General features: G+C 41.9%; 1 protein-coding gene across 11 annotated transcripts in view; it reads left to right on the top strand.

The window, feature by feature from the left end:
• Window positions 1–24,806, top strand: part of LOC108244353 (nuclear factor 1 X-type) — a 121,373-nt gene that overhangs the window by 1,345 nt on the left and 95,222 nt on the right. For 9 of the 11 annotated variants that reach the window (XM_037974761.1, XM_037974760.1, XM_017430484.2 and 6 more), the window contains exon 2: window positions 6,855–6,938. In XM_037974761.1, the coding sequence (XP_037830689.1) occupies window positions 6,855–6,938 (84 nt within the window). Of the gene's footprint in view, window positions 1–3,698; window positions 3,720–6,854; window positions 6,939–12,716; window positions 12,879–24,806 lie in introns of those variants that run through there. The other 2 variants (XM_037974758.1, XM_017430479.2) reach the window with 2 other exon arrangements.

Raw genomic sequence — 24,806 nt, 5'->3', positions numbered from 1 at the left:
GGGGGGGGGGGGGGGTGGTGGGAGGCTTCACACAGATCCTCATTGTGCTGCTTATGGAGGAAATGTATGGCGCGATCCTGCACATTTAAAAAAATTGATCTGACAATCGGATGAACATAGGAGCGAATTATCCCTCTAAATCCCGCTGCATCTCGGTGGATAAGTACGGAAATATCTCCCTAAAACGGCAGCGTTATTATTAATAACAGCATTTTCTGCAGAGTGACAGCTCTCTGCGTCCTCCTGCTCGCTGTGCAGCTGATGGTGGTGTGCAAAATGTGGCAGGAAATAAATAAATAAATAAATAAATAAATACATAAGTAAATAAATAAATAAAAATTCCAGTTTTGCGTGGTCCGAGTCAAAGCTTTGGGACTGAAACCAAGAGGAGATTTGAGATCATTTCAGTGTATTTCTAATGTCTTGTGCAGATTGAATCTGTTCAGAGATGCTAAATACTTTAGCGTGGTTGGAAGTAGTTTTTTTTTTTTTTGTCCCCTAAAACTAAGGACAGAAAAAAATGTAACACCACTGCATTAAAAACTGGTCAGAACAATCAGAGAATGGAACATATTTGCTTCACATAATAAATCTCGCCTTTGCAGTTTTCCTGGAAATCCCTAATTGGACAAGTTAGTCCCCTAAATTTAACTTGAATAGTTAATTGATTATTAAACTCTTTACTTTTTGCTTTTGTGCAGCAAAGTCCTTCATTGTTTCTCCTTTTTTTACCACCCGAAGCTAAAGAAAGTTAAAGTTTACTGTAATAAATGAAGCACATGAATATTAGTAGAAAATAATCAAAGCTTTATCCTGTAATTTATCTTACAGTAAATTACTGTTTTATAAACAACTTTACTGGAGTTTGTTTTACTGTAGAATGAAATACAGCAGCTGCTGTATAATTGCTGAAATAAATTCACGATATTTCAACAATAGAAAGTTTACAGGGTAACATTTGGAGACAGCAATTCATCTCATCAGACATTACAAAATATACACACTAAAAGTCAAGAGCTTTACCAATATGTGAAACAAAAAAAACTTTATGATTATTTGTGATTTATTTAATGCAGATGTTCTTGGCGTGTTTGTTCCTTCTGGGTCACCAGCAACCAACTTGATCATTCTGTCCCCACTAAGAGCTCTTTATCTGCGCGCTCGATGCATATTTTCATGTTTTAAAGATCAGTGTTACGCAACTTTAATGGGCTCATTTGGTGTAAATCAATACCCCCCCCCCCACCCCCTCCACATCATGTTGAAACTCAGCCACACTTGCACAACAACACAAACAAGGCCTCGAAATGTCAAACCGCACGTGTCTTCTGATGTCAGCTGTCCACTAACGTCTCCAACCCAAGCGACCCATTATTGGACAATGGCTCATGACTGGCACTGATATCATGATCCTGGTTTTGTTTTGATTCTGGGCCTGTAATTTCACAGCTGGTTGCGTTGCGGTTGTTGCAGAGGAATAACCTGCCAACCGCGCTACCTGTCAGTCAAAGAAAAGCAAAGAGGCTAAACTGTGCCAGGGAGATGGGTGTGAATCCCATCGTATTATTATAAACACGTTCAGAGGATTCTTTCAGCTGAGTTGGTGGAAGGTGAAACATTTGAAATGAGCTCAGTTCTCTGTGTGTGTGTGTGTGTGTGTGTGTGTGTGTGTGTGTGCTGTAATTCATCGCTGTGTTTTCTGGTTTCTGTGGTGAATTCTGCTGTATTAGGACCATAACCATAAGAAAATCTCTCCACGGATCAGTTGTTGTGAAACACAAAGAGCTGATTGTACCGGTCCAAACCTCATTGTTAAATGTACTTAAGCTGTGCAGTTAGACTTTTAGTGACTGTGGTTTGGGGATTTTTTTTTTTTTTTTTTCAAAAACAGACTAAATAAGGATCCGTGTCAGGGATATCCGTAGCATTGGGATGGGTAATTCACAGACAGTGAAATGTTGCCCTAGAAGATCAGAGTCAAAATTGGCAAGGTTTTATCTACAGGCCACAGTCCAGAGCCGATCCCTTCTTACAAGAGCTGGCAGGCAAGTGCCAGGACAAGTGAATATTAAGGTGTGTCACAGTATGCTGGTCTGGTTTCTTTACAGCAGTTCTGGTGAAAATAATTCCTTTGTGAATTCAGGACAGCTATTGTTAGAGCACATACAGAACCAGTTTTACTTCACCTCACCTTTGATTCCACTCAGCGGGTGAAATTTCTGACACAAGTCATTTGCATGTTATCAAGTCTCGTTGTGTACTTTATGGGTAATCCAGAGTCAAAATATGGCGGTACAGTTTAACCAAGAGCAATCTTAAACTTTGTATCCTCTCTACTTGTGGTCCGGCTAAACCAAACATGGGCAAAATAAGAGCAGAGGGCTAGAAGCAGCATTGAACCGTCCCAATCCAGCCCTCAAACAAAAATAAAACAAACTGGAATAGATTAATGGAAGCCAGGATTTTAGTAAGTTTACTTTGAAAAGTTAAAACAAGCTCTGCACTGCCTTTTTACAGAAACAGAAAGTGGAGTCTTCATTGTTGACTAAAATAGATCGAAGCTTTTCCAGGTTTATAGGGTCAAAGTTTGTGCTGACAAACACAGGCCTTGTCAACACGGAAACACGCTTTTCTAAAGATATCCTAGTAAACACAGCACCATTTCTGGAAATGTCTTTATTGACACAGAAACACCAGAAACAACCTGAAATGCTGCAGTAGCTACTGTACTCTAAAAAATACAATGTAAAAAAAAATAAAATACACTAAAAACAGAAAACAGGGTGTGTCGCGCACACATAAAGCTTACACGCTGGGTGTGAAATGTAAACAGAACTGGGTGGGTCTTTCGTTTTCAAAAGGTTGTGTTTTGACTGTCTACATGAAAACGCAAAAGTAGCATTTCAAGATTTCTTTCACTCTCTGGTTTTGAAAAAATACAGTTTTGGGGCTCCTAAAACATTGTTTCCACATGGGAGATGAGGTTAAAACAAAATTATTTTCTTTATTTAAAGTTTGTGTATTCACAGAAACCATTACTTGGATGGCCCCATAGACAAAAGATGGATGTTTAAAAAAAATAGAAAATATTCCATAAAATAAATTTTCAACCAAGAGTTGATGTGTACACAAAAAACTCTGTCCCTAGATTTAATTTACTAAAGATGTTTAGTTTTCGTTTGACTAAATGTGCCAAATTCTTTATAGTTGGATCTATCAACATATAAAACCCTCAACAATCTACAAAAAAATGTAACAAATATTGATAACATGTTGTCATGCTTAAGAGAGCAAACTTTTTCTTGTGTATTTCTGCAGAGGGTGTGATGTTATTCACAATAGATGCAAGTAGCACACAGGGTTTCAGTTCAGTTCGTGGCCCTTCAATCCCTTTATCCAAGTCTGGATAAAACAGCGGCTGCCCACTCCTTGACTAAACCTTTAGGATCTGCAAGCGATGTGAAATAATTAGCCTCCCTTTACTTAGATACCCATCTATTTTCTTATGCAGTCCTCATTTTTTGTCTCCTAGGTTTTTAACTTAACTCCCTAAGGAATGGTTGTGTAAAAAATTCATACTTTTCCAACATTTCTCCCCGAGGTAGCTTTGGCAAGGACTCACAAGGCGGCCATTTCTGCCTTTCAAACACTCCTCAGACGCCGTGGAACAGATCGCCGGTGCGGCCGGGTGTCTTTGAAGTGCCTGCCATCTCACGCAGGTTGGCTGGACCGTCTCTCCCCATCCCCCTCAACCCCCTAATTTTCATCCTGTGTCTTAAACTTGGCAGTGTTATTTTAAGCTACCAAGTCCTGAAGATAAAAACAAAAAAACCCCAAAACAAACGTGCGTTTAGGGCACAGTGGCGGTGATAATGATTTAAATTTTCAAGAGACTGACTGACAGACACTGTGGCTGATGAGTGTGAGGCATGCAGAGAAAATCCTTGCTTGAAACAACAGGAGGACTGCCCCAGGTGTGTGTGAGCACGCACTGCAAGTGTGTGTGGATCTTAAATGTGTGTGTGTGTATGAAACTGCAAATGTGAGCTGCAGAGACGCAGGAAGACAGAGAGGCAGATCATTGATATGTTGCCATTCACATGCTTTAAAATGGAGCCATCTGAGAACAAATTCCACCATCAGGGCCTTTCATACACAAAGCTCTGAAGAGGTGTGTGTGTAAGTGTGTGTGTGTGTGTGTGTGTGTGTGTGTGTGTGTGTGTGTGTGTGTGTGAGATTTTGGAGATCTCACCTCCAAAGAATTTGGCCATATGGTCGTCAACACATATACCAAGAGAGATAGACAGAGATAGATAGAAAGTCGAGCCAAAAGAGGGACTTAGTGAGAAGGGAGAAAGAAAAGTGAAAAAGAAGTGTTTTCTTTTGTTAGTGAAAGATGCAGCTTAAAACACATCCCATACCCCTACCTTAGATCAGATGGCTCGGATGAAAAAAAAAAAAAGAAAAAAAGAAATCCTCCAAAGCCTCCTCTACTCCACATATTTGTGAAGTAGGAAAATCTGTCTCAATTAACACATTTGCATTGGGCGATGATGGACTCCAAATAGGTCACTGACTCAATCTCCCGCCTCCGAATCTTCCCTCTAAAATGTTAATTAAGGAGGGCTTTGAGATTTTTTCGCTCTGGGCTGGCCATATGGGCCGGGCATATGTTCTATATATATAGTACAATATATAATTCATATACTGCTGCAGGAGAGACTGTTTGGGGGCCCTAGGTTTTTTGAGGGGTTTACAACAAAGGGAGTCAGTATGTTCTGGCCTCCCCAGTGGCAGGTACAGAGCTTAGTCTATTCATTAGCTTCATGTTATTCACTGTTGCACAATAGGATTGAGGTTCATCAGCACCTGTTTCTTTGGCTGACAACATAAAGAGGGCATTTAAATTCCTCTTTGTCAGTTGGTTAATATGAAATGGGAGCAAATTATCTATTGTTGGACTTGAGCTGCTCTCTCTTTTTATTTATTTTTTGTTTTTGACCGCTTCATATAAGCTCACGTTAGAAGGATGGGGTGAAGCAGAGAGTTTGCAAAGATTCTCCCAGATTTTCATTATGTTTCCTCACAAACACTCCGAGTTGTCCCGATGCCATCCACCCAGACGCCCATTCAGCGGCAGAATGAGCCAATGAAAACAGCTCGCAGCTTTTTTTTTCTTTTTTTTCTTTTTTTTTTGGACTTGACCAAACCAATCAGGGAGGACCTGCTAGCACACCTGACCCTGTTTCTGGGCCGGAGATAGCCAATCGCAGAGGCTCCAGCACACCTGATGCATTCTGGACTGTTTCGCTGGTTATCAGCAACCCAGGTTGGTCTGGACCCCTGCACAGGTGCTGTGGATCCAGGCCATTATCCTGACCGCCAGCCAATCAGATACATTCGTTCATTAACACACACTCGTGGCCTGGCAGACTTTGGGTGCTCGCTTTTTTTGTCTTGTGCTTACGTCGTATTAGCTCATATGCACACATGCATCCGGAAAAACCTTACTACACCATTCCCATAATGCTTTGCTGTCTTATCAGCAGGCCTCTCTCCTGCTGTTCCTGGCTTCATCTTCATCTTGAGACTCAACAATAGGCGCCGGGTGGCCCCCCACACCCACCCTCTCAAGAAGCCGAGGGCCTCTGCAATAAAATGGAGACTAAAAATAAATAAAAAGAAACATGTTTATGGACTAATAAAGATGATTAGAAATTGCACAATTACAGAAAAATGGGAGGTTTGAGAGTGCAGATAATCTGTAATAAAAAGCTGAGGGGAGGAACAAGGGAGGGGAGGACGGAGAGTGAGCTGTACAGACCTCTCATTGCGAAGGATATGAATAGCCTTTGTTTTCACCACAACTCAGGGCTGTGTGGTCTGCCAGCGTCTGGCTCTTATTATGGGGTTTGTGTCTGTGCGTCTGTGTAAGTGGCATGCACGTGTGCGCTGGTGGGCGCTCGTGTGTGTGTGTGTGTGTTGCTGTGTGTTTGTGTGGAAAGCAAACAATTGTGTGTGTGTGTGGGGGGGGGTGGGAGTACATGGACGATCATATTTTCAGGAGGGTGAGAGCATATTTTGATATTTTGTGTGCAGTTGGACATGTCTACAGGCTCAGATACACTGTGTTGTCTCTGCTCCTGTAAACGACGGTGGCATGGGGGTCTCAGGCTGGCACAAGCATGTGTGTATGTGTGTGTGTGTGTATGCTTTTTTATCTGTTAAAGTTGTGAAATGAAATAAGATTTCACAGAACGCCACAGTGGCGGTGGGATTTGGGCTCCCTTTGACTAAAGCAGAGAGGGATAGGTTGATCCAATCAACAGCAGAACTGCACGGAGAGCCTATTTCACAGCTCCGGGCCCTGCCAGAACCCTGCCTGCCCGCCTGCCTGCATGCTCGCCTTGGAATACAAATGAAGCTCCTTGAATACACACCTACACACACATATGCATGCATTGAGACTTGGCCCGAGGATTCATGGTGCCATAAAGCAAGACAACCATTAGATCTTTGTTGTTTTTAGCAGACGTGCATATAGCTTCACACAGAGAAAAACATCCAGGCTTGGTCAGGCTGATTGGAATCACCTATACTCTAAAAAGATCTTTCCATTAAAGATCACCGTTACTTTTGACTTTTTTAAAGAAAAAAAATATTAATTTGGCTTACTGGCAACCTAATATATATGATCATATTTTAAAATATATAGTATTGAAATTTAATAACAGAAATTCAAAAAGGAAGTAAACTTATTCATTGTTCAGTGTGGTTTTGCATCTTTGAAGAGCATAATATTGTTGTAACATGTTAAGATTTTCATAAAATGCCTCTTTGTCTCTGTTTTTCAGGCTACTGACACTTACCTGGTGAACGACGATCCTACTAGAGGTCCAGGGATGCCTGAATGTTTCCTCGTGTCCGATACTTACAGGGTATACACACTCCTAAGCACACACACTGTCTAAACTCTCTGCGTGTCCGTCCTTGTGATTGCTCTGATTGCTCTCCCAGTTAGCTCCTGAAAAATATTCCCTTTAGAAATGACCTCTTTTAGGTATTTAGAGACTTAAAAAGAGGGACCACAGTATGAATCCAACTCGTTTCTGCACTGTGATTCTGCTGAAGCTGAGCAGGAGATCACAAAGCTGTTTGGGAACTAACTTTACCTTTTACTGTTTATGTGCTGCGGCAGCTTGCTCCTGTCTATCTTCACATCCTGTAAAATCTTCCACATTTCATCACAAGTGTTTGAGTTCATGTGTCGACTGTGCTCACATGTGGCAACATTACTACTACGATTTCAAAGAATTTTGTTTTGCAAGAAGAATGTGAAAGTTTGACATGTAGAGCAAAAGTACAAAACTAGCGACATATATTATTCCTGGGCACCCTTTTTGTAATAAGCATTGCATAAAGTATTTTTTTAAAAAAAGAAGTAAAAAAGAGAAAGCATTTCATTTTGTGACAGCGAGGCCTCCTGGAAAGCTGCTCCCTCGGTCGGCGCGCTGCAGTCTGACATGTAGCGTTTCCCGCTCAAATTAAGGTCCGATGACATCAGACTAGCAAAACAAATCTATACGTTCTCTCCGTGCTGAATGCAAACAAAGTAATCCAAACCAGCTTGAGGATAACGTATGAGCAGCTATTAAACACAGTAAACACGTAAAAGGCAGCAGGCGTAACACATCGCTCTGCGCGCACACGCTCAGATTGAAAACAGATCTCTGGGATCTACTCTGCGGATGATGGTGGCCAGTAAGCTGTTTTTTTTCCGACTGTATCCACGCTCCTTCCCAGGGCACTCATATATAAACAGCTTACTCAAACAATATTTACTCTGTACGGAGAAGTAAACGGCACACATTTTCCACTTGCATATTTCCTGCCTTTTTTTTTTTTTTTTTGAGAGCCAACCTCAACCACCTGTCTCACACATTTAGCATGCTAATGGCTGTATCAGTATGCTACTTCACTTTCAATATTTAATGGCCTGGCCACAGGCAATGGTAAATAGCGGGTATATGCCGCGTGTCAATGGGAGACCACAACATGCTAACTTTAGACACGCCATATGGTTTTCTCATGTGCTTTTTAATGGCAAACTCAGAAACCGCCAGATCCCAGCGCTCTCGAGGGCCTTTCATAGGTGACGTTCTGACGGGACGTCCCGTTTGATCACGAGCTCAGAGAGAGAGAAAGTTCAGAAAGTAAACCTGAGCAGGTTTTCTAACTCCAGGGGTTTGTTACAGCCAAGCGCCTGCATTGAATACTAAGATGGACACTTAATGCCACACTGAAAGCAGCAACACAAAGTCAAGTCAGACAGTTGAAAGGGGAGGTTTGTGTGATAAAGACTGCTAAACAAGACAGGAACGCGAAAGATTATAAAACAGAAATGGAGGGGAAAAAAGCATGGCTAAAGAGAACCATCGAGAAAAAGGGAGAAGGCGGTGGACAGAAAGAGAAAGAGGGAAAGCGAGGGAGCACACAAAGGCTTTGGGTTTGGGCCTGTGCCGTGGTGGGGTGTGGTTTGGAAAGAGGAGAGACTCTGGCAAGGGAACACTACACCTTAAAACGCTTCACTTTCTTTCACATTTATTCTGCATTTTCTTCCTTTTTTATTTTTTCCCTTCAACCTCCTGCTTTCTTCTGCTTGTTTGTGAGCACCAAGAACTTCCACGAGTGTACATTATGTGTTCCCGTGGTGCCTTAAGGATCGTTCGGAGGCTGAGGTCTCGTAAAGCTGCACAGCTTCGTATCCCTTCTGAAAAAAAAACACCAAAAAAAACTTGGCATTCAAGCACTGGGGTGACTTCAGCCCCCCGGAACCGCACCCTTTTACACAACCTAAACACACTCGCAGACGTATGGAGAAATGTATTCACACACACACTCTCACACACATACATGAGGCAGGGGCTTATGTATAATTGCAGGCACCCTGCCTGCATATATGAGTTTGATTAGAGCGAGGAGCAGGGAGCGAGCGGGGATAAAGCCAAGCCTGATTAGAAACAGAGCGCACTGCTTCCATACAATGCGAGCAACAATAGGACCCGTTTAGACCACTTTGGACAAGTTCAGATTATTCTGCCTCCGTGTAAAAAAAATGCTTTCATATAACTTGGTGTTGATTAAAAAGGACAAAAGTGGGAAACTAAAAGATATCACAGCTGAAATCCTTAATGTTTGACAGTTTGATTTATACTGTCTGGACTTGTTTGGGTTCTGCGGAGATCTAGATATATATCAGGGATTTGTATGCAATCTAACTTTATACTATATATATTTAAAATATGAGAGGAAATTGGCATCTTCTTGGAAAAACTTGGCCCAAAGAGACAAGCTTCATGTCACAGCACCTCGTAAAATCCAAGCGCATAAGTCCTCCGCTGCACATTTGGGAGGATGTCTCACTGCTGCGCACGTTAAATTTACCGTAGCAGGCCGTCGTGTTTGGAAGACAGGGGCCTCCGAGCAGATTATGGGCTGACAAAAGACCACAGAATGTGAGATGTGAATTTAAAACATTTCTTTGGGGCTATTTTTGGTGCACTTCTGGGTTTGTGTCTGCATTCTTTATAACAGCAAAGAATATGAAAACAGGAAAAGAAAACCTTTTCTTTTTGATTATTTAAAATCAGCCATCTTTTCTTTCGACCTCAGTGGCAAAAATGTTTAAAACAATTGAAAAGTTAAAAAAATGTGACCTTTAAAGGTTTAGATAGATAGATAGATAGATTTTTGAGAAAATGGAGTTTTGGTAAAATGAGATGAAAACAGCTATGTTTGAGCTCTGTAGCTCAGACGTAGTTTACTGTAGAAACACAGAAAGTTATATTTTACTTGACTGAATTGGCATTTTGATATATTTAATAGTTTTTACACAATCACAATTTAGGCTTTGTAAATGTTGAAGATTTTATTTTATTTATTTATTTTATTTTAGAATATTCAACTTAGTGTGACGGTGTTATACTGTCGAAACTTTCCAAACTTATCCCCACATTCTTGGCTCTTTTCGTATAGTTCAAACATCAAACCATGTGCATTTGTATATTCTTTCACCTGATGTGTCCCTCTTTGCTATAGGACATGTGGGTTTCTCAGAATTCTGAGAATATTTTCTTCAGAACTGCAAGTGACGAGTCTTTACTTTTGCCACAACTTATAATACACTGCAGACATAAAATTTCACATATGTGATGATCAGATGCTTCTGTCACATAAGGTAGTAGTATCTCACTAGTTGGAGACACAAAAATGTGAGAAAATACATAAATCTTTAATTGGTCTAATACAAAACTGGTGCGTTTGCACAAAATTTGCCCAGGTTTTACATACATAACAACAAGAAAAACAGCTCTAGTGCTCTAGATTTCCAAAACTTAAATTGAGAAAGGTTTGAAACGCCTGCAATGGCTCTGTGACTATTCTGAGAGAAAATTCACACGCAAATTTCTTTGAACATGTTCGAAACTCCTGAGACAGGAGAGCGAGGCCCTGCAAGGAAACTGAGAACTCCCGCAAACGTTTCGAGACACTTTAGGAGCTCTTTCACCGAGTGACTGCTTGTGTGAGGCTTCGTTTCTACTCTGTGTTTCTGTCTGACTGCCTTATTAGGAACACTGTCAGGGAATGAAAGAAACAGGTGTGTGGTCACCATGGTGACCCTAATGAGCCACTGGCAGCACCTTTTACATTTATTTTGATCTTGGTTCCCTTTCCACTTCTTTCTTTCACATCAATGTCGTGTTTTTTTATTTGAATTTTATTGGTAATTTACTGCTGATTCTATATCATATTTTATCAAACTTCATTTTATTTATTTTATCATATTTATGATGTTGTAATTATTGTGAAGCACTTTGGTCAGCTTAAGTTGGTGTAAATGTGCTATTTAAATAAACTTAGATTTGATCAACAAATGTAAGTTACTGTTGGACTTTAGAGAAGAACGCTGTGGTACACATGGAGTTAAATTTTTTAAAGACAGAAAAACCTACAAAGGTCACTGAGATTACCTGAAACTGTTAAAATAAAAATGTTTTTACAAAAATAAAATCAACTAATAAAAATAAGTTATTGCTTTTCAATTTTAGTTCAACTGAATTATTTTATTACACAAACTAATGAAATTACAAAAAATGATTGGACCCTACACTTAACATTATTTTGCACAACTTTTTGAGGCAATCACTGCATTCATGTGATGTCTGTCCCTCTCTCTGAGACGTCTCCGCATGTCCACGGGTATTTTGTTCCACTCCTCGTGAGCGAACAGCTCCAGCTGTCTCAGGTTTGATTGGTTCCTTTTCCAGATGTTTCAGCTCCTTCCATAGAGGTTCTGTAGGATTTAGAGCGGGGCTCAGAGGCCACATCAGAACAGTCCAGTGTTTGGTTCTGAGCCATTCTTGGTGTTTTTAGCTGTGTGTTTTGGGTCATCATTATGTTAGAGGACCCAGGACCTGCGACTGAGACCAAGCTTTCTGACTCAGGGCAGCACATTTTGCTTTTATGTCTTGATAGTCTTGAGATTTCATTGGACCCTGAACAGATTCAGGACAGCCTGTGTCAGATGCAGCAAAGCAGCCCCAGAACAGAACCGAGCCTCCATGTTCCACTGTAGGCACAGGGTACTTTTATGTATGTTTCAGTTTCGGCCTGTGAACACAGAGCTGATGGGACTTATTGACAAAAAGCTCCTGTTTTGTCTCATCTGTTCAAAGGACATCACCCCGGAGGATTTGTCACTTCTCAATATGCATTTTGGCAAATTCCAGTTTAGCTTTTTTAATGATTTGGTGTCCTCCTCTGTCGTCTTCTGTTAGGTCCACTTTGGCTCAAACAGTGACCGATGATGGGATCTGATATTAGAGTTCCCCTCTAATCTTGTTGGAAGTTGTTCTAGACTCTTTGGTTACCTACTACCTGTTTCTTCAATTTGTCATCAACTTTCCTCCTGCAGCCACATTCAGGGAGGTTGTCTCCAGTCCTGTGGACCTTAACCTTCTGAATCATCTGTGCAGATGTAGTCAGCTTAACATCAGGCTGCTTGCAGATGATCTTATAGCCTTTATCTTGAACATAAGGCTCAATAATTTTCTTTCTAAGCTCCTGACACAACTCTGTCTTTAGCTGTCCACAGTCCATGTTCAGTATGTTACACACTTTGATGTTAAACAGCCCTGTGACTACTTATTGAAGACACCTGTGATGCTGATTACAGGACACACCTTAGTTTAACATGTCCCTATGGTCAGATTAGTCACAGTCTTTTCTAAGAGACCAAGGCGACTTTCATTAGTTAGTTGCCGTTTTAAAAAAAAAAAATTCTGTTGAATCAAAACTCAAAAGCAGTGACTGATTTTCGAGAAGTATTCTTTTTTTTTCTTTGTATTACTTTTGTTAGTTTCAAGTTATTTTGGTGACCTTTGTGGGTTTTTTTTCTTACTTTAACTAGAGGATAGGGACTCATTTGTCCGCCTCAGCACGCTCAGACAGTAGCCTCCACGGCACCTTTCAAAATGTCTTCGGAAACGTTCAAGTTCACGATTCGCATTGTCTATATGATAGAGGGAAGCAGGGAGGGACAGAGGGGGGGAGAGTTAGAGCGAAACATGAAGGAAGGGAGGGAGGGAGGGAGCAGAGAGAGAGAGAGAGAGAGAGGGGGAGAGAGAGGGAAAAAAAACTTTCCTCTAAAGTTAGTGCGGAGCTTTCACTGTGAGTGAGGCGGGGTTACAGCCCGGACTGAGCCACAGCGGCTTTGCAATGCGGCACCGCAGCGAACCTCCATCCAACTTTGTTATCAGCTCCTCTGCCAGCTTCCACCTCTAGACACCGCCATGTACTCCCCTTACTGCTTGACACAGGTATGAGAGACTAAAGAAGGAGAGGGAAAAAGAAAATCACCGTGTTACCGCTCCTCTCCGCGGCTGTTTTCCGGTTATCGTGCGCCTCTCTGGTTTGTTTCTACTGTACGCGGTTACAGAGCTGTGTGTGCATGTGTGTGTGTGTGTGTGTGTGTGTGTGTGTGTCGCTGCTGCCTGTCATTTGTAGCTACTAAGAAGCTTTTTTTTGCCCCCCTCCTCCCTTAACTCAGCTCTCGTCTCCCCCTATAGCGTTTAACCTCTCCTTCCTCCCCCCCTCAACACCTTCCTCTCTCCCCTCTTTTCTTTTCACTGGCACGCGTCCAACAAGTTTTCTTGTGCGCTCTCATTGCGCATGGTTTGGAGAGAAAATGGCGCTTCTCCCAAATCTATTTTATATTAAACGAGGGGGAGGAGGGGGAGTGAAGACTTGGTGTCCTGATTGTTGATCAGGCTGCGAATATTAAGGACAGATAGAGGGAAAAACAGAAACTTACGCAAACTTTTGAGGCTGCAGCTTTATACTTTAGAACATTTTTGTTTGTTTTCCTTTGACTTTCTGACCCTCACATCCTGCAGCAGGCGTTCAGAGATGATTTAGGGTGGGTGGGTGGTGGGGTTCTTGGGGTCACACTGTTTGGACTCATTTCAATATAAAATAAACTTTTGGGGGATTAAAAGTAAAAAAGAGAGAGAGAGAGAAAAAGAAGAGATGGTGGACACGTGCGTGCGCGCGGACTACGTGCTGCCTGCATGGTGGCATGTTGTGTCAAAGGAGCAGCGGAGATGTTATTTTACTCACTTTCACCGGGTCGTTACAGACACCAGGTTATACTGGAGGTTTTATTTCACTGGTTTAAAGAAAGGGTCATTTTGTCTCGTGCGCGGCTCCAAAGGCTGATGGCTTATTTCGCAAGTTCAATGTAAACAGATTAAAGTTGCTATTTGACTGTTTTCCCCAAAACAGCACCTTTTTATTGCGGAAATACGTAAGTTCTGAATGTTCAGTTTCGAGACTGTGTGCTCAAATGACATTTATTGACTCCAAATTGAGCTTTCAGACAAATGTTTTTGTTGGCATCTATACCCAAACAGTAAAATATCACAGTTATCTTGATTTATCACCTTTTAAAAACCCTGTAATTTCCCCTGTCGTGTACAATATTTCTGTTCAAATATGTATTATTTAAATAATGACAGCAAATTAAAAAGCATCTTTCTTATAGGCTCTTTTTCTTACTTTATACTATTATATATTATTTCATTTATTAATTTTAATACTGTTTTCTATATTTTTTTCTCTATGTCCAACTAAGTAAGTTTATTTTTTTTAGATTAAACCAGAAAATTGTTCTTAGTTCCTAACACCAAAGGTCAAGCTGTTTGACCTTTTTCTTTCCAATTTTGAGTTGCTTCTGCTGCCTTTTTCCTATTCACCCTGCACATAGGACCACTTCTGCTCCTACACGTGAGTTTTTTGTTAAATGTGCAGCTTCTTGTTCACATTTGTTCCTGCAGTCAGTGCGGAGTTAACAGAGGAGAGGAGAGGAGAGGAGAGGAGAGGAGAGGAGAGGAGGTGCGCAGTCGGACCGTCTTTCCTCCTCCGCCGCAGTCTTAATATCACTTTAGTGTTATATTAAAAAGAAAAGATGGGGCAGAAATATGTATATTTAGGATCACCGTTTCACAGAAAAGAAAGGAAAAGAAAAGAGAAGAAATATATATATATATATATATATATATATATATATATATATATATATATATATATATATAGCCTATTAAGAACTTTACTCAGTCAGGACTTACCCTGTAAATTATCAGCCTGTTTTATTTTTTTGAAGTGTTTGGTTTTCCATATATGTGATTTGATTTTGCTGTAAAGTGGAATGGGTTTCACTTCAGAGCTGTGCAGACACTTGTAATGACCCACAGAGGTTACGGCCCGCCGTGCTGATCAGGACGCTGAGCGCTCTCGCAGCAGCTATTGATTTATTGTTTTGTTTTCTTTGATTTTATAACTAAATGCATCAGAAATCCCGCTTGGAGCTGCTCGTGGATCATTCCTTTCCTTAAACAGAGTCGTCTGGCTTCCCTTTTTTTACAAGCTCCTTGCTGGAAAGCGCGCAGGAACCCTCGAGCCCGGTGTTGTTTCAGGCCCTCTGGCTGTTCTCAGATTCTTACAGAAACACATAGAAAGGACGCTGCTGCACTCCTGCTCACACTGTCCCCGTGGAGACCTTTCTGGCCTTCTTTTATTCTCATTGCTTTTTCAATAAAACATTTCCTGATCAATAACCGGCCGGAGGATGAGCTCCGTAAGCCAACCCCAGCAGCCCCGCTGCTGCATTTATTCAGCCCCCAGATAATTTTCCACGCCTCGCGCGGCCGTGGTGGTATGAGGCCCGATGAGGTCCGCATCGAGTTTCCCTCTCTTTCTTTCCGTTAATTAAAAATAATTGGCAGCAGATCCTCTCGCGCGAGCGCCGCGTGGCCCCCCGCGCGCGCGCTCACCCATATGCGCCATACATATTGATCCGCTCCGACCCGCGTCTGCTCCGCCGCCTCCCGAGGACGGAGGGACCGGGCGAGGAGCGCGTTTACTCGCACTCGAGCGCGCCGACTCCAGAGGTGCCCTTCCCACACACCGCGACTTGCGGCGGACTTTTGATTTGCTCGCTTCCGTTTCGGATGCCGGGCTGCGCCGTAACGCGCGTAAAACGGTTCTCAAGTCGCCTGCGAGATGCCCCGAAGTGGCTCCGCGTAAAAAAAAGATCACAGTTGTCTAAATAATTCACAAAATCAAAAGAAAAACATTCAAATCTGCTGCAAACAATCAGTCCATGTATTATTAATGCTGATAAAAGCTTTGCTGGAAAAGGCCTGATGTGGGTGCCGGGACCCCGAGCAGCCAAAAAGGCGCACTTGCCAAAAGGATTTTTTTTATGCTTTCCATGGCGTGGATTCACATCCCTGCAAACAGAAGTGCATTTGCATAAAGTTTTAATGCGCACTGAAGGTCGAAGAGGCGTCGTTAATTAAAACTTTTATGCGTTCTGAAATCAATTACTCCCGGCTCCAGTTAAATCCCGTTTATCCGACTGAGATGAGCTGTTAATGCGGACTGTGGCGCGACTCGCCAACAACTTTTGGAAGGTTTGCCGCAAAAAGAAGAAGAAGGAAAAAAAAACAACTCTGACATGCCGAACAATGTGTGAGAGTTTGTTCAGAGTATCTCTCTCTGAACGGCTAAATTCATTATTTGTTTGCTGTACGGATTCTCTCCGCGCGTCTCCTTCTCGACTGATCAGATTTGGAAATCAAATGAGCCCCCTTGAAGTTCTCCTTCTCCTGCGCAATTTGGCTGTGCTATGAACCTCAAATAATGGGTGGAAACTATATAGCGTTTGTAGCCCTAGCAACGAACTTATTTGGATAAAAGCGCGCTCGTCTATGTATGTAAATCTGGGCATATGCGGAGGTTTTAGTCTGTGGCGAAATGTGTGATTGTGTGAAGTCTACACAAACAGAAGAGCAGAAGTTTCCCCAGTTGTATTCCAGATGAAATGACTTTAACCCTCCTGTTGTGTTCAGCCTAAATGTGACAGTTTTAGAAGTTTTCTCTCTGGAAAAGAAAGATGCTTCTATTGATCTGATTGACCTGATTTTATCCATGTGAGTCATCTGAAGACAGAAAATGAGTTTGGATCATTTCAATTAAGTTTAGAGTATTTTATTCAGATTTGACTGTGAATGTTAGACATTATCAAACTGACTTCAGCAAATTGACATATTTTTCCCCCCTTAAATGCATTTGTTTTTGCACACACACCTTGTTCCCATTCTTGGCTTCTACGGCAACCCCCAAAGGAATGTTTCCCTAATAGAATTTTTTTTTACCCCAAGGGAATCTTTCCTCCACTGAACCATGAGCCACACCTGTTGGCATAAAAAAAAATAAAACTGACATTATTAAAAAAAAAAGTATATTTTTTTGACAAACTGTCACAAAGTAATCTGCAATAACTAGAAATAGTGCCTTTCTAGCCAGCCAGGCCCTGCAAAGCGCTTTACAACACAATCTGTGCCCTCATTTCCCCATCCACACACACACATTCATACAGCACTCTGCAAAGCTAACCTGAATACATCATTCTATAGAGACTAATCAGTGCTTTAGATCGCATTCATAAACCGATGGGGGACACATCAGAGGCAATGAGGGGTTCAGCGTCTTGCCCAGGGACACTTCGACATGTGGCATACTGGTGGAATCAAACCTCTAGCTGTCTCATTGGAGGACAACTGCTTTAACCACTGAGCCACAGCCACCCCGACTATAAATTTGTTACTGTCAAACAAATCCAATCATTATGATTTTTTACTCAAAATAAGCCCGATGAGCTAAGATCAGTGAAACCTACAGGCCTTTAAAATTACCAAAGGTTCTGAATTAATATTGTCCATAAAACATCATCACAGCACTGAGTGATAACATATGTATTAATATGGACTTAGAATGCGATATAGCCTATTAGGCCAGTCATTTCTGACTGGGAACACAAAAAGAATGAAAACAACAGGAGGGTTAAACTTCTTTTTCTTGTGTTTTGATCTCCTTCCGTCACTTGTTAGTCACAGCCGTCTGTTCACCGACAGACCGGAGCTTTTCAGGCCTATAAGTTGTCGTACAGTCGCTGTTTTCATAGAGTGTTTGTGTTTTGTTTTGTGCTAATGGTTCTCCAGTGTCAGCCTTTGGTTCTGGTTTCACTGGGATTGGACTGTGAAAGCCCCGGTGCCAGTGTAAGCCGAGGTGGGCCTGCATGATCTGGTAACATACCTTCTCCTACCAGGGTCACTTTGCACACCAGCACACACACACACACACACACAATTGCGCATATGTCTAATCCTGCTCACACAGAGTTAGTTAGTGGGCACAGGCAAAGGAGAAAAGGTTCACTGTGGTGGACGGTGAGCCGGGGTAACGCTGGCCTGCCAACTGCGCAGGCCGGCGGCAGGCAGTAGTGGGTTGCAGACACAACCCAGGGGTACATTGTGTTCTCTTTACTTATTCATCCTTCCTGCTGGAGGAGGACCAGTGCCACCTTACACAGTTTGGCCAAGAGCTGGTAGGCAGAGATGGAGGACTGAGAGCAGGGAAGTGGGAAGCACACATGTCAATATTAGGCTGAACGAATACATTCTGATTGTAAGAAGAAAAAAAAACATACACCGGCTTTGTGAGAGGACTGACTCTGACGCATTTTAGAAGCTCTAGTTCCAATATTTAAAATCGATGTGTGCTCAAACTATTTTTTTGTTTGTAAAAACATTGCTATGAGCTGCCCATGAGGCTTGTAAGGTAAACTTTAAAGTAGGGCAGACTCCTTTTGGCTTGAGTGTTTGCGTGAAAGTGCGTGCATCTGTCTCAGAGGTTAGTTAAACCTCGGTCCTCTGCTTATCCCTTATCTGTGCAGTCTCCCGGACTGCCCACAGAAAATGGGTTTATCATGCTCAACTGAGGCAGTTGGCACAGCAAGGTGATAGGTGGCTGTCCCCTGGATGGATGTGTTCGTCTGGCTGATTTGTCCCCACCACCATCCTTTGCCTTCCAGTGTGGATTAGGTTTTAGGCTGATCCGCGGCCAGTGGATGCTGGCAGCCCCACAGCGGTCTTGTGGCAGCCTGAGATACAGCTGACCGCACAAGCCGATCGGAGACCCATACATGTCACAGACAGATAGACACATGTAAGAACAGCTAAAAGAATCGCTTCAGTGTGCCGTTCCGAACGCCGCTGTCGGATTTTGTCCCGAATGCAGAAAAAAAACACAAAGATCTAACAGAGCGTTTGGTGTTTTCACGCTCAGTCAGCAACTCAATTTTATCTCTTTGCTTGGGGTAAGTATTAGGCACCTAAAGGGATTGTGGGATTGGATGATGAATGAAAATCCTTTCTTTAGAAGTGTTATTATTCAGTTTCATGTTTGAAAGTCAGAGGTGCAACAACTAGAACTTTAAAGTAATTTAAGATAAAACAACTTCACTAATGGATTAGACCATAAGACCTTGAGGACGCAGCAACGAATCAAAGGATGGGAATGAATTTCAGAGTTGCTCGAGACAGACTCCCCTTCATCTTCATCCTCCTCCTCGGCTCCCCCCTCCACCTCCTCCTCAATTAGCTCCTTTTAGAAGGAGACGCAACGGTCGGTGAGAGATCCGCATTGTTGGAGGATGAGCTTCAGTTGTTGTTGTTGTTGTTTGCTTCTTGCTGTCTTTCTCCATCCCCCTCCTCTGTGACTCATTGGTGTGTTTTTCTCTCGTTTTTTATTTTCTCAGAGGCTCTTTTTTGGGGGGGATAGGTGGGTGGGGGTAACCCCACTGAATAGGACAATGCAGCCTAGCGTGAAATTAAAGCTCTTAGTTAGTTTGCAGTTGTTCAAAAGAGGATTTTACACATGCATGCATTCATCACCCTCCCGTACGCTATAGATATAGCTAATTAGAGGAAGTACACCCTATGTCGAGCTACAAGAGTCCCAATTAAAAAAGTGGGGGAACCTCAATGTGTGAAATCTAGGCCATATCTGCTCAATGAGTGCACAACTGTTGTCTTATGCACAAAAAGTCTGTCTGCCTTCTTAATCCAGGTGGAAAAATTTGGACGAGTTAGATTCAAGTCCTTTTTGTAGCACATTCAGGTCTTGTAAGTATATTCTTGAAAATATGATCTCATGCACATATAAGGCTATGGATCGGACTTCTTCTTACTCCTCCACGTCTCGGTTCGGAAGTCGTCTGCTGTCGCGCAAACCAATTAAAGCATTCGCTGTTCTTGTTTTCGCTCATGAACACAAAGATTCGCGACTGCTGTTTAGCTTTGTAGAATTAGAATTCTCCTGCAGTGAAACAGCAAAGCGCCGAAAGTTAAGTGTGATTTGTAGTTTCATGTGACGTCAACACTGAACCAGTGTCACGTCTGACCCGAACTGTGAAATAGGTGAAATAAGCTCGGCGTCTTTAAGACAACATTCCGTGGTTGTATAGGTTTTATTGTGTTAGAATGCTGGCAAAAGGCCCAAATGCAAAGCGTAACTATAAGAGACCCTGTTTTCCCGAGCTGAACCACACAACAAATTCTGGCCTCTCAGAGTGTAGTTATATCACCATTAATTAGACTAAAGCTCGAGTTCAAGAGCTCAAGTTCAATGTTTCTTGGTATTACAGTACTTATATGACAGTAAATGTAATTCTACAGCTTGTTCGTTTTATTTCCCCATTTCATGTTTGCATATCTGCTTTGCATTTCTACGGCAGCTGTAATAAAATAACATCACATTATCGCATCTTTATGTTTCCGACAGTCTAGCATGTGTAGCGTGAGCTCCCAAAATGCCAGGTTACCACAGATTTACTGGTTATATTGATAAATTCTGTTGAACATATCAGCTTTGAAACATCACACATACCTCACCTATACACCATGATACCAAATATTGTGTAGCAGTGACTCAACAGTAACATTACAGTCTCATTTTACGCTATGCAAACACTCTGTCTGCATGTACTGTAGCATATCTGTGCCACTTTTATACATAATAGGCATTGCCATTACTTGTTTTTCTTATCTGTCTTGTTAGACCTGTATATCAGTTCTTTTATGTTCTTGGAGCATTACCACGTAATTGTTCATGAGGTCATGTGGTTGCTTCTGCTGTATCTTTCATTGTTGGAGTATGGAGTTGTAAGAGCACCAACATCGTATATATGGTGGGGGTTTTTTTTAGTACTGGTTGTGTCTGGTTATTTGACTTGTACCAGTATAAGTCCAACATTTTCTTCTTGTCATTCATTCCACTAACATGGACCTGAAAGAAATTGATGTGCAAGTTGCTGTTGTGGCTTTGGTACGGACTTTACTCGAAGACGAGGAGATCAAATGACAAAATGTCAGACTGAGATTTGCCAGAGTGGAGCAGCAAAAAGCAGAAGAAGAAGACCCAGAAGATGGTGGGTGAGACCATGGCTAGATGCTGACAGAAAAATGACATTCATCCACTACCATAGATTCATGACAGAACTGCTACAGGAGGTTGCTGGTGAATGCCACAGATAGGCTGCAACTCAAAATATATTGCAAATGTGAAAAAAGTGGGGATTTAAATGAGATATTCCATTAAAATCTAACAATCTATTTGTGATAGAATAATAATACATCTGGGTCCAAATCTAGACCATGGTCCACCATTTTGCTCTGATGTTGTAATACTTACATAAGTTTGATTTAAGGGAATAACAAACTTCTCATTTAGTTCAGAGATATGAAGACCTTCTGACAGCTGTAGGTGCTGTTTTTCAGGGGCTTGATCATTAGGGCAGATAAATGTTTAGAAGTCGTTGGTAACCTTGTATTGTAGGGGTTTATCTTATTTGAAGTGTTACATCGATGTTTCTGTGACACCAGAAGCTGAAGAATATTTGACTTAATAATGTTGAAGCTTTGAGGTGTATTCTGCTGTTCTACCTCTTTACCATTTTCTTGGTTTTGCCGGTCCAGGTGTGGACTGAACTCGCTTGTCGCATTTAGTTTCGGAATAGTAATTGTTCAGCATTTGAATGTTTTAACCTTTGCTATTTTGAGTTTTTTAAATTTCAGTTACTTCTTTGTTTATTTGTACAGAAAATAAAAGCTTCACACAAAGGCAAAGTAACATTTTTAGGGGGCCTAGTTGGAGAGCGAAGCAGACACACCAGCACAGTATAATGGCATGCGTCCCCAGGGGAGTTGCTGCATGTGTTGGGTTGCAAGCTTTTTAAAATTTAATCACCAATGACTGTATTCAGTAGTGTAATGTCACGACAGGTGATGTACCGGGGCTTTCCTTCCTAGAAAAAGTAAAACAGTACAAACAAGATACTGGCTTGTTTGAAACTTGCATTTGGGAAAAATGTGTAATCTTAATCTTGCTCTAAAATATTTAGAGTAAGACGTTAGCCATGTGGTTGCAGCTGTTTTTAAATGAGCAAAAACGTTAAACATTTTGTCTTGAATATTTAGAAACACCAAGAGATGCCTGACAGGGATAGTTTAGATCTTTTAAAGTAGAGTTCTGTGGAAGAATTACAAACAATTAATATCTTACCTGTTGAAGATAGTTCTTTAACGACCTATACTCAGACTAGTTGATAACTAATCAGTCTGGTCAGACTTAAACTCTGTTTTTTTTTTTTTTAAACTGAGGTTGTTCAAAGAGCTACCTACAACAGGTAAGATATTAACTGTTCATAACTTTTCGACAGAAACCAACTTTAGATAATTTGTACTAACTGTTTAAGCTTAATTAAATAGATCATATTTGGAGATGTAGCGTTGGAACTCATAGAAGCGTTGATCATTTAAACATAGTTATCTAACATCTAACCCTAAAGCAAATGTAGAGTATCCATAGTTGAGGTTTTGATAAGCTGATTGGTTCCTGTATCTTTAAAATGGAACTGATGGGGAGACATTGGGAGGATACTGTAGCCATGACACTGTGAATGACTGCCTAAGGTCGTTTATTTTGGTCTGCACTGTGTGTGTGTTTGCATGTGTGTATTATTGTGAAGCGGAGGCAGATTATTATAGAGTGTCACCAGGCTTACACAGCACGTCCTGAAACTGGACATAAATGCACTCTGATCAATCCTCCACGATCTGTATCTCCACTATTAGCAAGTAACATACATCCAAACTGTTCTGCTGGTCGTAGGGGTCTGTAGTCCCGTTACCAGCCGGTGAATCCTGAATCCAGACTTTGTGGAACAAAGTGTGCTTCTCTACGATTCCCCCACCCCCTATCGCTGAGGGCACTGGCTGCTTGCCAGGGGTGGAAAAATCTATAAGCCATTGCGTAATATACCATATCTTTACCTTGTTTGAACCCTGTGCAATAATCACAGCTGTGTGAGCACACAAACAGCGAAATGAGTGTGTTCATGCCTTTCTGTGTGTCTGTGTGTGTGAGAGAGACAGACACACAGAGTGGCTTCTTTGTGGCTGGTTTTCAGCGCATACCCTCATATAAACATTATCATGCAAGTTTGATTGAATACTGCTGACTAAATATTTTTCCAAGTAGGCCGAGCAAGGCGCTTTAGTCACTTTCTGGAGCCTTATGCATGAAGAAAAACAATAAAAAAATAAGCAAGATAAGGTCACATCTGTTTTTGAGGTGAGCGATCATATAAATAAAATTCAAATGAAAGTCATATTTTTGTGTCCTGACTTAAAGGAACCATGGCAACACTATTGACAAAACAAAGCCAAAGCCAAGTTGGAATTTACGACTAGTCTCTAACAGAGTTACCAAAAGAGATAATGTGGGTATTTTGAAGAGGGTGTCTGGTTAAAGTTAAAATCAATATCTTACCTGTTACAGATAGCTCTTTGAACAACCTCAATTTAGAGAAATACAGTTTAGGTTTAACAGGACTGACAAGTTCATTTTAGTTAGTTTGAACACATTTAAGGTAAAAGCAGAATACTGTTGTCTTAAAATCCAATCTAAACGATGTCAACTCTATTCCAAAGACCTTTGTTTCACTGTCTGTTTTTCACTGTGCGAGTATTTGAAACTTTTGCGATTAGAGTTGATTTTGTTCAAAGAGCGTCTGCAACAGGTAGGGTAACGACTCATAACATTTACACAGAACTCAAGCTCAAAGTGCTGCAGTATCCCCTTAAGCACCACACATATCTTTAGAGAGGAAATGAGATTTTAGAATAAATTAAAGTTTGGCACTCTTCCTCTTACTCACAGATCTCTATCTTGTGCGTTCGGTGCTGTGTTTGTGCAAGTGCGGGCCTCGCTCTCTGAGTCAGTCCTGCACCTGAAGCTTCCTCTGGAGCTCCGAGTGTTCAAGCTCACGAAGGCGGGAGGGAGGGAGGGAGGGAGGGAGGTGTTTTTATTGGACGCCTTTGAACGAGGTCACAGCTACTCACTTTCACTCTTCCCTGCCGAGAGTGTAACCTCCTCGATGTCGTCTCTGTTATGACTCTTTATCTCACACACACACAATGAGCAGCACAAAGAGGGGAACAGCTGGGATTAAAATCAATACATCCTCCTATAAGTTTTTGAGCCTACCAAATACCCGGCCGGTGTTGCAGCCTTTGCAAGTATCGCAAGCTAAGACTGATTTCTTTTTAATGGCAGTTATTTCTATTAAATGCCCTCTAATGACTTTTGATAATCACCATGTACAGCTAAGCACCCTGGAATGGCCGGGAGGCTGTTGTTTGTTAATGCACCACTAAAAGCTAAAACACATGCAGATGTGTGTGGGACGAAACCACAAACCCAGTAGAAACCTCTGCTCCCCCCCGCCCCCCCTCCCCTACTTCTTTTCTTTTCTTTTCAGTTCATGCTTAATTTTCCCTGGCATGGCTGTGGAAATTTTTCAACAAAAGTGCAAATTTACCGCATGCAGCCCCCTCATGTTAGAATGATTTTCTCTTCTCTCCCCCGAGCCGCGAGGTGCAAAAGGTCACAAACGGCGTTAGTGTGGCGGTGGCGGTCTGGGCCCCGGGGTCGACAGCTGTACAGTGTGGGGGGGGGGAGGAACGTGGCTTCAGACGGTGCAGCATCATTTTTCCCCTCGTGCGTCGCATATGTATTTTGTGCGAATGCTGTGTAAACATTTGCGACTGACTGCTGATATGTTTGTGTTTATTGACTCAGAGAGACGGGCCGTGGCTGCGCACACAGCGGTGTACGGGTGGCAGGGGTCCAGGCTTGGGGGGGAAACGTGTGTGTTTAAAGTACACACAGGCCTAATTATGCTGATTTAAGCATTCTTGCGGTCCTCCCTCTGGCTTGTGGTGTGTTAACTGGCACAGTGGCGTCCAGCCGAGAAGCGAGATGAGGGGAGAAAAAGCAAGGGG

This window comes from Kryptolebias marmoratus, linkage group LG3, assembly GCF_001649575.2.
Source record: "Kryptolebias marmoratus isolate JLee-2015 linkage group LG3, ASM164957v2, whole genome shotgun sequence".
Lineage (NCBI taxonomy): Eukaryota > Metazoa > Chordata > Actinopteri > Cyprinodontiformes > Rivulidae > Kryptolebias > Kryptolebias marmoratus.
Note: the sequence above shows the minus strand (reverse complement) of the source record. Positions and strands in the feature narration are given on the sequence as shown.